The sequence below is a fragment of the Nicotiana attenuata genome, unplaced genomic scaffold, assembly GCF_001879085.1.
Source record: "Nicotiana attenuata strain UT unplaced genomic scaffold, NIATTr2, whole genome shotgun sequence".
NCBI classification, from domain to species: domain Eukaryota; kingdom Viridiplantae; phylum Streptophyta; class Magnoliopsida; order Solanales; family Solanaceae; genus Nicotiana; species Nicotiana attenuata.
In genome coordinates this window covers 64078-78692 of record NW_017672868.1, presented here as the reverse complement: position 1 = coordinate 78692, position 14615 = coordinate 64078, and the positions used below count along the sequence as shown (strand labels likewise).

Here is a 14615-nt window from a genome sequence, read left to right as displayed (position 1 = left end):
AAGAGTAGTTAAACTTCGGCAGAAAACTGTTTTTCAACTTTTGAAGAAAACGCCATCTTATTTTTGTTGTCAGTAAAAAAATTTATTTAAAAAGAAAAGGAAGTGAGCCACCTATACTATTTTAAATTCAAGTTCTATAAATTAACACTACCAATAAATTTACGCATAAACTTTAAAATAATATAGTAATCGCCATAATTAGTCTTAGATTATCTATTGTGTTTCTCTTCTACATGCTCCTTAAGAAAATATTAATTAGAAAAGATATTAAACTATTGTACCCGTATGTATATCTTAAGATATAATATCACCATTGAATATTTAATTTATTTATGTTATATCTATTTTCAAGAATAATTATTAATTATTTTCGTCTCGAACTTCTAAAATAATAAATAATTTGAGGTAACTATTTTTAGAAAATACGACCAATCACTTAATTCCTAAATTATATCGTATGTCGTGTACAGAGCCACATACACCCAAGACTGACACCCTTTCGTCGAAAAATTATAATATAACTAGATAATTTTTGAAAAAATATGTATATATACTATATCTTGACTGACTCTTTTTGATTTCTTGGTGAGTTTTTTATTTATACTTATTTATTTAATGAAAATCTCGGCTCGGCAACCTAACTTTAATAAAAATACTCATATTTAGTTACAACATATACTTCATTTGGTTCCTCGTGATTGGTCTTTAGATTTTACTGCTGCCAGTCTCGAGCATTTAAAGCTCTTTTTGGTAAAGCACGAAAAGCAACATATAATGTATAAAGACTCCATTTTTAGCAAACCATTTTGCTTCATTTGGCTGGTTCTTAGCTTTGGTCCTTCTCCACATGGGGTTCTAGAAATTCTTTAAAAAAGATGGAATCTTGGATTGGTATGAGGTAGTAATAGTCCACAAGTGGGTATCTCCTTTTTCCTTTTGTTCTTTTATGGTGTTTTCTTAACTATGGTAGATTCTATTTGATATAAAGATTATGTAAATTCCTTCATCTTATTTTGTCTGGTCTTCAATTTTGGTTGTTTCATTTCAAGATTCTTGATTCTTCTAGTCTTTTCTCCATATATTATTTGATCACGGTACTAAGTACTAACATAGGAGAATTGAGGAATTCTATCTTTCAATATTGATGTTTTCTTGTTACTGAAACAAAGAAAGGATTAGAAATGTCTTCTAAATCTACAACAAGCAAGACTAATTGCTCAAGGAGCAGTTCAGCTAGGTCTAGACATGGTGCTCGTATTGTTGCTCAAACCCCAATTGATGCAAAACTCCACGTGGAGTTTGAAGAGTCTGAACAACAATTTGATTACTCTAATTCAGTTAACTTGTCAAATTCCACTAGCAATGTTCCATCTTCAACTGTATCTGCTTATCTCCAGAAAATGCAAAGGGGAAGTCTTATTCAGCCATTTGGCTGTATGATTGCTATTGATGAGCACAACTTTACTGTCATTGCGTATAGCGAAAATGCGCCAGAAATGTTGGACTTGATACCTCTTGCTGTTCCGAGCATCGAACAGCAAGAGGCTTTGACCTTTGGAACTGATGTCAGGACACTTTTTCGATCTTCAGGTGCTTCCGCGCTTGAAAAAGCAGCTAGCTTTGGAGAACTTAGTTTGCTTAATCCTATTTTGGTTCATTGTAGAAACTCGGGTAAGCCTTTCTATGCGATTTTACACCGCATTGATGTTGGGTTAGTAATAGATTTGGAGGCTGTGAATCCAGATGATGTCCCTGTAACTGCAGCTGGAGCATTAAAATCTTATAAGCTAGCTGCTAAAGCTATTGCAAAATTACAATCTCTGCCAAGTGGGAATATATCGTTGCTATGTGATGTATTAGTTAGAGAAGTGAGTCATTTGACGGGCTATGATCGTGTTATGGTTTATAAATTCCACGAGGATGAACATGGGGAAGTTATTGCAGAATGTCGTAAGCCTGAACTAGAACCTTATCTTGGCTTGCATTACCCTGCTACCGATATACCACAAGCTTCGAGATTTCTCTTCATGAAGAATAAGGTTAGGATGATATGTGATTGCTTAGCTCCACCAATTAGGGTGATTCATGACCCGAGACTGGCTCAGCCACTGAGCCTTGGTGGGTCCGCGTTAAGAGCTCCCCACGGCTGTCATGCACAATACATGGCCAATATGGGTTCTATTGCATCTATGGTGATGTCTCTGATGATTAGTGAGGAAGATGACGAGTTGGATAGTGACCAACAAATGGGAAGAAAATTGTGGGGTTTGGTAGTTTGCCATCACACTTGCCCTAGATTTCTTCCTTTTCCGTTGAGGTACGCGTGTGAGTTCTTGGTTCAAGTTTTCAGTGTTCAGATCAATAAGGAAGTGGAAGTGGCAGCTCAACTTAGGGAGAAGCATATATTGCGAACTCAGACTGTTCTCTGTGACATGCTTCTAAGAGATGCTCCCTTGGGAATTATTAACCAGTCTCCTAATGTTATGGACCTTGTAAGGTGCGACGGGGCTGTACTTTACTATAGGAACAAACTTTGGTCGCTTGGTGTTACGCCAACGGAGTCCCAAATTAGAGATATAGCTGAATGGCTTAATGAATCTCACAGTAGTAGTACAGGTTTAAGCACTGATAGCCTCATGGAAGCTGGCTACCCAAGTGCTGCTGTGCTCGGTGATGCGGTATGTGGAATGGCTGCTGTAAAAATAACTTCAAAAGATTTTCTCTTCTGGTTCCGCTCCCACACAGCTAAAGAGATCAAGTGGGGTGGTGAAAAACATGATCCTGGAGACAAGGATGACGGAAGAAAGATGCACCCAAGGTCATCATTTAAAGCCTTTTTGGAGGTTGTTAAGCGGCGGAGCCTACCTTGGGAGGATGTGGAAATGGATGCAATCCATTCCTTGCAGCTGATATTGCGAGGATCTTTGCAAGACGAGGTTGCTGATTGTTCTAAAATGATTGTGAATGTCCCTGCTGCAGATACCAGTATAGAGAGAGTGGATGAACTTCGTATTGTCACAAACGAAATGGTTCGTCTTATTGAGACAGCAGCAATACCCATTTTGGCAGTTGATACTTCAGGCCGTATTAATGGATGGAACTCTAAAATTTCTGAGTTAACTGGATTGCTTATAGAGAAAGCAATAGGCGTACCATTGGTCGATTTGGTTATTGAAGATAGAGCAAGCGCAATTGAAGGTGTTCTCTCCCTGGCTTTGCAAGGTGATACTCTGATTATCCAATGCATAGATCATACAGTTTGAATACTCTGAACAAAAAATTGAATCATGCCTTTTTGTTTATTTTTCCTTTCTTAAATTATAGTAATGATGTATATAAGTTGAACTTAATGAAAGGAATGGGGATTCATATCGCCGACCCCAACTTGTTTGGGACTGAGGCATAATAGTTGTGTTGTTCTTAATTATAACTTTAGCACAAGCTGCATCGGCTATGTCAAACTGTTTATTTATCGAGCCATAGCATATTTGGTCCCATTTTGAGTTTGTTTCCTCATGTATAAAGACCTCTGAAATGAAGTTCTAAGAAGAACAAAAAGAAGTGTCAGAAACTGAAGTGAAATTAGATGAACTGTTTTGGACATCACAGTCGGGCATTGTTTGGTCTGTCGCTCTTTTGGCCCCTTATGTTGTCTGAAACTTGTTTTTTACTTCTTCCTCAACGCTGGATATTAGACATATTAGCATTTCCAACCTCCCTTCCTGTCTTATTTCTCTGGGTCGCCACTTGACTTCCATGCAACAACTTAGGTGCTTATTTTGTTCTTTGGTATTTTTTCCTGGAAAATGATCTACTTTGATATTTGACTTGCAGGCAAGGAGGAGAAAAATGTAGAAATCAAACTTAGGACATTTGGTCGCCAAGAAAATGTCGGACCTATTACGTTAGTGGCTAATGCCTGCTGTAGTCGAGACGTAAAACAAAATATTGTTGGAGTTTGCTTTATTGGGCAAGATGTTACTGAGTTAAAACTGATTGAGGACAAATATATCCGCATTGAAGGTGATTATGTTGGAATTGTCCGCAATCCATCTCCTCTAATTCCTCCAATTTTTGTGATGGATGAACATGGAAGATGCGTGGAATGGAATGAGGCTATGCACAAATTGACTGGGTTGAAGAGGGAGGAGGTCATTGATCAAATGCTTCTTGGTGAGGTTTTCACGGTTAATAACTTCGGTTGCAGGGTGAAAGATGAAGACACGCTAATCAAGCTCAGGATATTATTTAATAGGGTAATTGCTGGCGGGGAAGGTGAGAAATTGTTTTTGGGGTTATTTGATAAACAGGGTAAGTATATTGAAGCCTTACTATCTGCAAATAAAAGGATTGATGCCGATGGTAGGGTAACTGGGGTCCTTTGCTTCCTGCATATTCCCAGTCCGGATCTTCAATATGCAATGCATGTGCAAAAGATGTCAGAACAAGCTGCTGAAAATAGTCTAAATAAGTTGGCTTATGTTCGTCTTGAACTAAAAAACCCTTTAAATGGGATAAAGTGCATTCAGAATCTGATGAAATCTTCTGATTTGAGCAATGATCAAAGTCATTTGCTGAAGACAAGCACAATGTGTCAAGAACAACTAGCCAAGATCATTGATGACACCGATATTGAGAGTATTGAGGAATGGTATGATAATTTGACCTCCATTTATTGTTGTACTATTTATGTAAAGAAGAAATATCTGCTTTATGCTCAGGCCATTGCACTGGTATTTCTGCACATCAAGATCATAGCTGTAGGTTCTATGAACTTGCAAAGGGATATTCTGACTGCCTGTTTTTCACAAATTGTGCGCCTGACATTTCGGAGATTGCTAAGGAAGCTTTTTTTTTTTATTTATCTTTTTCCTTTGATAAGTGAGTTTGGCAAGGAAGCTGATCTGTCAGTTCTGCAGATCTTTGCTTTTTGGAAGTCTTTGATGTCTTTCTCTCTTCTTGATATTAGTTTATGTATCTCTATAGTGAAGGACAGAGGTGGATTGAAACAAATGAAGAAACGAGTGCTTAGTTCCCTTAGATAACCTTAAAAATCCACAATTTATGCTATGTGGTCACTATTAGGCTGAAGGCTACATAGGGAAGAGAAGCGAAAAGTACAAGAAGAGAAATCAGGAAAGGAAATAGTGGGCCAGAAAAGAAACTGATCTGCTCTTTAGTTTCCAAACAGAGAATAACATTGGGCAAAACTATGAATTGAAAATTTGGTGTCAGGTCTTAGGAGACACATTTTATCTCTTTTGAAGGAAACATCTGCGGCGATGCATCAATCTAATAACTTCATTTAACATTAATTAGCAGAGGAAGAAAAGAGCAGAAGGACGAAGCTCATGGGTTAACAAGAAATTATAGAGTTGAGGGTGGAATATATTGTGTGCCAGATCATGATCCAAATTTGATGGATGATGGCTACCTTAAAATGTGAAATTTGTACTGTTAATCAGGAAAGTAATCTGAAGTAGCTATTAGTAACCCATATATGATAATACACGCTGGAGTCTATGATTAACACAAAGTATAGTTTATGATAATGTTTGCGTTTGGTGTACTATGGCATCTTAACGTCACACCAATTTGCATCTTTTGGATCATTTAGCATATATTAGATGTGTTAGATCTGGTCTTGGAGAGGTATCCAATATTTGGTATCTGTATATATTTTTGGACCAGTCCTGATCATTGCAATGTTTTTTCCAGCTATATGGAAATGAACTCTTGTGAGTTCAGTCTTAGCCAAGTTGTTACAGTGGTCATCAATCAAGTTATGATTCTAAGTCAGGAGCGCAAGGTTCAGGTCACATGCGATTCACCTGTCGAACTATCACACTTGTACCTGATTGGTGACAGTTTGAGGCTTCAACAAGTCCTTTCTGACTTTTTGACCACAGCTATCCTCTCTACTGTTCCTTTTGAAGGTTCCTCTGTGGTGCTCAGAATAATTCCAAGAAAGGAACGTATAGGGACCAAGATGCATGTCATGCATCTTGAATTCCGGTAATCAGTTCTTATCTCTCAGATTTGGATTTATTGATTATCTTGCATGCAAGTCATTTGATAAAATGAAGGCTGCGTGCCATTTTTAGATTGTATAATGAAGTAATTACTGCTAATTATGTCAATTTAATCCTGGCTAGGTTGTCAAGGTGGTTATTGTACCCCATGTTTCTGACTATGCATCTTTTGCTGTTTCATGGGAAAGCATGATTTATGTGGCTTAAATTGTTTAAGCAGAGTAACTTACAAAAATTTGACTTCTAGGAGTTCAAATGCAGATATAGAGACTTTAACTTTTGTTGTGACAAAGTGGGCAAGTTCCACTCTTTTTTTCCTCGAAGCTTATTTTCTCTCTTGAATTGGAGGTGGTGATGCAAGTATCATACCCGCAGACTATGCTGAAGCTGAAAAAGGCTAAATAGGGCTTTTTGACCTGGTGAAACAGCATTAAAATGTCCTATTGCGTGTTAAATCTTTTAACTCTCTTAACGTAATATGGGATTTAATTACTAAGCATATTAAATAGGACCAATCTGCAAAATTCTTTTCCCTGATCGGTCAGAATTTACCTAGAAGTAGCAGATGCAGTGCTTGATTATGCTTTATAGCAGTTTTCACTGATTGGTCAGAGATTTCAAATCTTGAAACTATCTGGAATGATCCTTTTGTCTCCCTTTAGTAAAAGGGTAATATACATATATTATCATAATATCCAATATGTTCTTCTAGTTAAAGAAAAGGGTATGGAAAGAGGAGAAGGGGCAAGTTGCCCCCAGGGGTTAGCTCAATTGGCAAAGGTTGAGGGACTTGTGTCTTAGGTAACAGGTTCAAGCCCTGCGCCAAGCGAACAAACTCTGGTATTTAAGTGGAGAAGGGAGTGGGCAATCATTCGAAGGCTGCAGTTGGCCCAAATGGTCGGCTTCAGTCAAGGTTTCCTTTATAGTTTGATAGAGTGATCTGCTTCCGTTGTACGTTAAATCTAACTATATTACATTTCACCTCTCAGTATCACTCATCCAGCACCAGGCGTACCTGAAGAGCTAATTCAACAGATGTTCTACTACAGTCAGAGCATATCAAGGGAAGGTCTTGGCCTATACATCAGCCAGAAACTTGTTAAAATCATGAATGGAACTGTCCAGTATCTTCGAGAGGCGGAGAGATCCTCATTCATTATCTTAGTTGAATTTCCACTGACAGACCAGAGCAACCACTAGCCATCAGTGTTCCCGACTATCCTGCTGCAGTCAACACATATTTACATGAAATTCTTAAGACAAGCTTGTCAAGATTTTCACAGACTGATAGCCAAAATCTGCTGATGGTCACATTTCATTATTTCTAGTGGTTCTTCACTGTTTACCAAGGCTTTTGCAAATGGAGTTCGCTAGAACTGAGTGGAGTATTTCTTTGCTGATCTCTTTGCTCCATCAGGGGCATACTGGCTCAAGATTCCGGAAAAGGCTAATTTCAGAGAATCAGTTAATCTGTTGCTCGATGAGCCATTTAAATGAATTGTATGTTACCCATTGCAGTGATGGTTTAGAAGTGGAGAATTTCAATTCTCTTCCATGTAATCTACATGAAAGCTGCAATGCCAGTCTCTTCTCCTTCAGGACCATTGTTGCAAAAATCGCATTTCGAGGGCAGGAGGATCTTCTTTTTCTACTTTGACAGGGGCATCTTGATAATCATTTAGGACATTGTTATATTATTGTCTCGGGTTTTGCTCTGCCAAGACTATTGCATCATTTTGTGGTGGAATAATTTCCATGGTTGAAGTGTTTCCAGTTTTCTCCATGGCATCTCCAGTGTCAAGTCTCACATCTGTTGAGGGGGTATGGGTTGTGATCTCCTTACATGGTCTTGCGCAATCATCCGAGCTAGTTTTTGGGGGTTGAATTAGGCTCAAAGGCCATATCTTCACATGGTATCAGAATCAGATTCATTAGTCACTGTTGTTGTGTTGCTCAACATTGGGCTATCGTCATCCACGCTCCAGTTTTCTAGTCTTGGGTTTGTCACATTGGTTGAGGGTATGGATTGTGGTCTTCTTACACGGTCTCAGGAAATCCTCCTCTCATGAGCTAGCTTTTGGGGTTGACGATGTCTAAGTTCCACATCCAGAGAGTGCAGCATAACTTAGTTGTCAAAGAACGTATCTTTCTTCTGACAAATTAACTGGCACAATGTACAGGACACACATTAGATACTCCTATTTTCTTTAATTTATACAACATTGTGCAGTGAAGATTTCTTGGAATAGATCAAACTTCCAGATTGAGACCATTGATGAAGTTTTGAATGATGAAGCAGATATGTTTTTAGCTTATCAGCTGGAATACAAGATCAAGTGCTGCTAACTTGACTCGTTAGTGTCAGCAACTGTTGGTGCTACCATAATGTTGCAATACTGTAGGAGAACTGTATTATTGCTTTATTTTGCAACTGCTGTATATTTAGTTTGGCTCATGTGATTTCAGTGAAATTGGCGCAATCGCATTCTTTATAGCTGAACTTATCAATTCAGGATGATTTTCATATAGTCTTTTTAGCTGCACATCATGAGCACTTATCTTTTTAGCTGCACACATCATGAGCAGAGACCATTTTCATATAGCAGTTCAAGACTACATTTGTAAATGCTACCAATTGAAGAAGAGAGAGATTAAATTTATAGGAGATTGTATCCCTTCTTCCAAATGAAAAGAAGTTGTCACATTCAGTTGCGGCAGAATTTTCGCTAAGGGGTACAAGAAAAAAATCTATACCCACTGGGAATTGTATCCAACGACCTCACAAAGGCTTTGAACCCCCTTAACTATTAAGATATGCTTTTGGTATATGTCAAGCGGATATATAGAGATACAAAACGAATTTTACCTTATATATTGTAATTTCCGGCGAAGAGTGTTCGGGTGAACCCCTTCCACCCTCATGACTTACAGAACACCAGAGGGGAACTCTATTGTTGTGCCCAGACTCGTCGTGACCTCTAACCTAATACTCCCTCAGTGCCAATTTATATGACACATTATTATCTATCTAAAAAGAATAACAAATTTATATATTTAAAATTAATTTTACTTTAACCTTTAATAAAATATAGATAATTTATAGTCACATAATTATTTATGTTTTTTCAAAGCACACGTTTTAAAGGTCATATAGCTCTATGCTATGATCTCTTTTGATTAATGGAATTAAGATGGTCCAACATTAATAATGCCTGCTACCGTTTTTTAAAGTCATCAAATGAAATTCTTCAGAGCTGAAATGGCGCCAAGGTTAAAATGAGGCAGCAAAATATTTTCGAGCTCTATCAGCGGTGACCATTTTTCACCATGTTTATGGCAGCACTTATACAAACACGAAACAAACTACTACTCCATCAAAATCCAAACCCCACTTATACTTTCAGCACATTTGCAGCTTCAATTCTTCAGTCTTTTTCGAATGACTTTGCTTATCCCACCATCACTACAACAAAAGACAAAGCTTTTCATCCATACCAAAAGCCAGCCTATTTTGCTCCTACAGTTTCAGACAAGTGCGAATTTCTCGTGCAAAAATACCTGTTCTCTTGTTCTGAATTCGATGCGCATAGACTCCATTTGGATATTTTAAAAAATGGGGTTGATAAAGATTTGTATTTGTGTAACACCCTTATTAATTTATATGTGAAAGGTGGTGATTTGGTCTCTGCTCATGATATATTCGACGAAATGCTGGACAGAAATCTAGTTACGTGGGCGTGCTTGATTACGGGTTATTCCCAAAATGGGATGCCTGACGAGGCATGTCATGTTTTTCGGGAAATGGTTTCGTCGGGGTTTATACCTAACCATTATGCTTGTGGTAGTGCTTTGAGGGCTTGTCAGAGTTTAGGTGCTTGTGGGCTTAGGTTGGGAATGCAAATTCATGGTTTGCTTTTGAAAACAGGGCATGCTTCTAATGAGGTTGTTTCCAATGTCTTGATCTCGATGTATGGAAGTTTTGCAGGTACTGGCGATTATGCGTGGCGTGTTTTTGAAGAGATAGAGTATAAGAATTCGGTATCTTGCAATTCTATTATTTCAGTTTACTCTCAGCGAGATGCAGTTTCTGTGTTTCAGCTCTTCTCTGATATGCAAAAAGAGGATTTGGGGTTTATTTGTAAGCCTACTGAGTTCACTTTTGGCAGCTTAATTACAGCTGCTGCTAATCATGTTAATTGTGGTTTGTTTTTGCTGAAGCAGCTACTGGCTAAAATAGAAAAGTCTGGACTTTTGGAAGACTTGTATGTGGGAAGTGCTCTGGTAAGTGGTTTTGGAAGGTTTGGGTGTCTCGATAATGCTATGAAGGTTTTTAAACAGATGGGTACAAGGAATGCAGTGTCCATGAACGGGCTGATGGTCGGATTGGTGAGACTTGGTCAAGGAGAAGTCGCGACCAAGTTTTTTATGGAGATGAGAGACTTGGTTAAAATCAATTCTGATACATTCGTTGTTCTTTTCGGTGCTTTTCATGAATTCTCTTTGTTGGAAGAAGGGAGAAGAAGAGGTAGAGAGCTACATGCCTATGTTATCCGAACTGGTTTGCGCGACTCCAAGGCTGCTATTGGAAATGCTCTGATTAGTATGTATTCTAAATTTGGTGAAATACAGATTGCTCGTTCTGTTTTTGAGACCATGCTTGATAAGGATTCAGTATCATGGAACTCTATGATCTCCGCTCTAGATCAAAATGATTATTTTGAAGATGCAATATCAATCTTCCAGGTGATGAGAAGAACAGGTCTGATGGCGTCAAATTACTCATTGATAAGTTCTTTGAGTTCTTGTGGAAACCTGAATTGGATAAGATTTGGGGAACAACTGCACAGTGAAGGGGTAAAGTTAGGACTAGATTTTGATGTTTCAGTGTCTAATGCTCTTCTTGCTTTATATGCTGACACTGGATGTGTGGCTGAATGCAAGAAATTGTTTACCTTGATGCCAGAATATGATCTAGTTTCCTGGAATACCATTATCGGTGCATTAGGTGATTCTGAGACATCTATTTCTGAAGCTATAGAGTACTTCATACAGATGATGCGTGCTGGATGGAGTCTCAACAATGTGACGTTTATAAATATTCTTTCAGCAATATCACCTCTTTCTCTTCTTGGTCTTGTTCGTCAAATCCATGCGCTGGTGCTAAAATATAGTGGAATGGATGCTAATGCTGTTGAAAATTCATTTCTTGCTTGCTATGGTAAGTGCGGGGAAATGGATGACTGTGAGAACATATTCTCTCGGATGTCTGAAAGGAAGGATGATATGAGTTGGAACCTAATGATCTCTGGATATTTGCACGATGAGGTTTTACCAAAAGCCATGGATTTAGTCTGGCTTATGCTGCACAAGGGTCAGAAATTAGATGGCTTCACATTTGCCTCTGTTCTCAGTGCATGTGCCTCAATTGCAACATTGGAGCATGGAATGGAAGTTCATGCTTGTGCGATTAGATCCTGTTTGGAATCTGACACTGTTGTTGGGAGTGCTCTTGTTGACATGTATGCCAAATGTGGAAGAATAGATTATGCATCAAGGTTTTTTGAGTTAATGCCTCTACGAAATATATATTCATGGAACTCAATGATTTCTGGTTATGCACGGCATGGACATGGACATAAAGCACTAGAGCTTTTTACAAAAATGAAGCTGGAAGGTCAAACACCTGACCATGTCACATTTGTTGGTGTCTTATCAGCTTGTAGCCACGTGGGATTTGTTGAGCAGGGCAAGGATTACTTCGATTCCATGAGCAAACAATATGGTCTGACACCTCGGATTGAGCATTTCTCATGTATGGTTGATATCCTGGGACGAGCAGGTCAGATGGATAAATTGGAGGACTTCGTCAATAAAATGCCATTAAAGCCCAATACACTCATTTGGAGGACTGTGCTTGGAGCCTGTGGTCGAGCAGGGAGTCGTAAAACAGATCTAGGTAGGAAAGCTGCTCACGTACTCTTAGAGTTGGAACCTCATAATGCTGTAAACTATGTGCTTCTTGCAAATATGTATGCTTCGGGAGGGAAATGGGAGGATGTGGCAGAGGCTCGGCGTGCAATGCGAGAAGCTACGGCAAGGAAAGAAGCTGGATGCAGCTGGGTTAACATGAGGGATGGTGTTCATGTTTTTGTGGCAGGTGATCAATCACATCCAGATAAAGATGCAATTTATGAAAAACTTACGGAATTGCACAAGAAGATTAGGGATGCAGGGTATGTGCCACAAATTAAATATGCCTTGTATGATCTTGAACTGGAGAATAAGGAAGAACTCCTCAGCTATCATAGCGAGAGACTTGCAGTTGCCTTTGTTCTTACACGGAAATCAGACATGCCAATAAGAATAATGAAAAACCTCCGAGTTTGTGGGGACTGTCACTCTGCCTTCAAATACATATCACAAGTTGTTGGTAGACAAATAGTATTACGAGACTCCAACAGATTTCATCATTTTTCTGATGGTAAGTGTTCATGTAACGATTACTGGTGACAGATCAAATGTTGTCTAACTTGGAGAAAAGGATGCTGCTTAATGAAGCATTAAACCAATGGAAAAGGTTCAAGCATGTCACGTCTGAAGTATGGGGAGGGAAGTAGTTAGCGTGTAAGGGTGTTGCATCAAGGATTCTGCTGAGGACCTCGACATGAAGTTACTAAAGTGTGCCATAATTTTGTATTATTTGCCATATTTCTTAAATATTTTATGGCGTGAATCAGCTAGAATGACAGTAAATGACACCATGAAATCAAAGGAGCATGAAGAAGGTAAGGAGAATTAAGCATATCAAACCCACTGTAAAACTGTATCCAAGTTGTTGGTAGACAAGTTATTATAAAGACTCCAGCAGATTCATTGTTTTGTGCGCCCAAGTGAGTGACTTAATGGTCAATGAAGTTGGAAAGAGCCTTGGCAGATCACGGTTCAAAACTTCAAATGCCAGCAGAAGCAAAAAAAAATGATAGATGATTTTGTTCTTATCTACTAAGCTTGGCGGACAGAGTTACCCATGTATTTGTACTGGTGGAAGTAGCAGGTTCCCGGTGAATTAGTCGAGGTGGGCACAAGCTGGCCGGTACACCATCATTATTGAAAGTAAAATGATTTCATCATTTATCTAATGAGAATTGTTATTGTAATAATTATTGGTGATGGATCAAATGCTGTCTAAGTCTAACTTGGAGAAAGGGATGTTGCTTAATGAGGCATTTCACAACAGACGAAGCAAATGGGAAAGGCTTAGCGTGTCATGACTGAAGTCTGGGAAGGGAAGCATTTGGTTTGTAAGGCTTGAACTATTTATTTACTTAATACTTTCTTTTCCTTATCAGAAAAAAGGGTTGAACTATTTATTCTGGTGGTGATCTCAACCTGAAGTTACTAAAACGTACCATACTTCTGGTTTTTATTAAATTACTTGTCATATTCCCATATTTGTTCGATATCTGTGGCATGAATTGCTAGAGTCATAGCAAATGACAACATGAAATCAAAATTGCATGTGCAGGAACTTTATCAAAGGTGCTCTTGCACATTAAAGCCCTTTGGTTTTGCTGGACAATTTTAATGTGCAGACTCCAACAGATAGTAGAAACTCCAGTTTTCAATCTCTAAAGAACTCATCCTTTGTGTGGCTGGTGCATGGGAAGCCTCATCTTGTCGTCAAGTTAAACAGACACCCAAGGTACTCTATAGATACTGTGGGATGATCGCGTGAGAATACAGCTGCCAACTCGAGGAAGAAGTTGACAGCAGTATGACTGAAAATATTCAACATGGTTAAGGACAAGTCCAAAGTCAACTTGTTGATTAAAGGCAGGTATGTTCCTGAGCAGTATGTTTTCCTTTGCGGTAACTTCTCTCATTCATCTCACAATGTTTGATAAAAGTGTGTCTATATTACCTAGATAGGTTTTACTTCTGTTCGCAACATGTGCAGGACAAGTCCTCTTGTTCAGGCTGCAAGTAGCTACAAACTAATGTTACATTTTAGATGGACACAATAACATGCAAGGAGGAGGATGAATGACTGAGTTAAGATATCTCACCCTAGGAAAAGCATGTTTTGGCAAAGAGAAAGATGTTGTCACTGTTTGTACTCAGTATTAGCTCTTACATGTTTGAAGTTGATTACGTGGAAGAAGACAGGATTAGTTGTTTTACCAATATCTTGTCCTTTTTATTTTTTGAAATAAAATGGCTAATATACGGATATCTTGTCGTTTGTTTGCAATAGCATTCGTTTTGTTTACTTCTCTTTCTTAATAAGTTATTAGCCCAAAAAAAAATTGATCTCATATTTTTTCCGATATTACTACTACTTTTTACACTGAAATATGCATGAACTTAGTATTCTTTGCTACATTTGGGGCGTTTTGTCATCCTTTCCACCCCTTGTCATTTTAGTAAATTGCAATCGCGACAGTTATGCAGCTATTTCCATGATTTGTATAAATACCTTGTATAAAGATTCACACTGTTTCTGTCACTAATAGTGAAACTATATAAGTTTGTGAAAGTCCCTGTAAACTCTCGAAATGCATGGTCATTGTTGTAGATTAACTG

General features: G+C 38.4%; 2 protein-coding genes across 4 annotated transcripts; both read left to right on the top strand.

Annotated features, from left to right (window-relative positions):
• Window positions 1-715: 715 nt before the first annotated feature.
• LOC109214765 (phytochrome C) lies at window positions 716-8575 on the top strand. Its single transcript, XM_019378713.1, has 4 exons — window positions 716-3222; window positions 3835-4651; window positions 5719-6015; window positions 7022-8575. Exons 1-4 carry the CDS (start codon window positions 1182-1184, stop codon window positions 7230-7232), a joined length of 3366 nt encoding a protein of 1121 aa, XP_019234258.1. The 5' UTR covers window positions 716-1181; the 3' UTR covers window positions 7233-8575.
• A 657-nt stretch (window positions 8576-9232) lies between these two features.
• On the top strand, window positions 9233-14266 carry LOC109214767 (putative pentatricopeptide repeat-containing protein At5g09950). 3 transcript variants are annotated; one of them, XM_019378717.1, is made up of 3 exons: window positions 9233-13329; window positions 13558-13869; window positions 13990-14266. In XM_019378717.1, the coding sequence occupies exon 1, from the start codon at window positions 9360-9362 to the stop codon at window positions 12540-12542; it is 3183 nt and encodes a 1060-aa protein (XP_019234262.1). In that variant the 5' UTR covers window positions 9233-9359; the 3' UTR covers window positions 12543-13329; window positions 13558-13869; window positions 13990-14266. The 3 variants fall into 3 exon arrangements, with proteins under 3 accessions (XP_019234262.1, XP_019234261.1, XP_019234260.1); XM_019378716.1 differs by having other exon boundaries at window positions 9233-13333; XM_019378715.1 differs by having other exon boundaries at window positions 9233-13869.
• The last annotated feature ends 349 nt before the right edge of the window (window positions 14267-14615 follow it).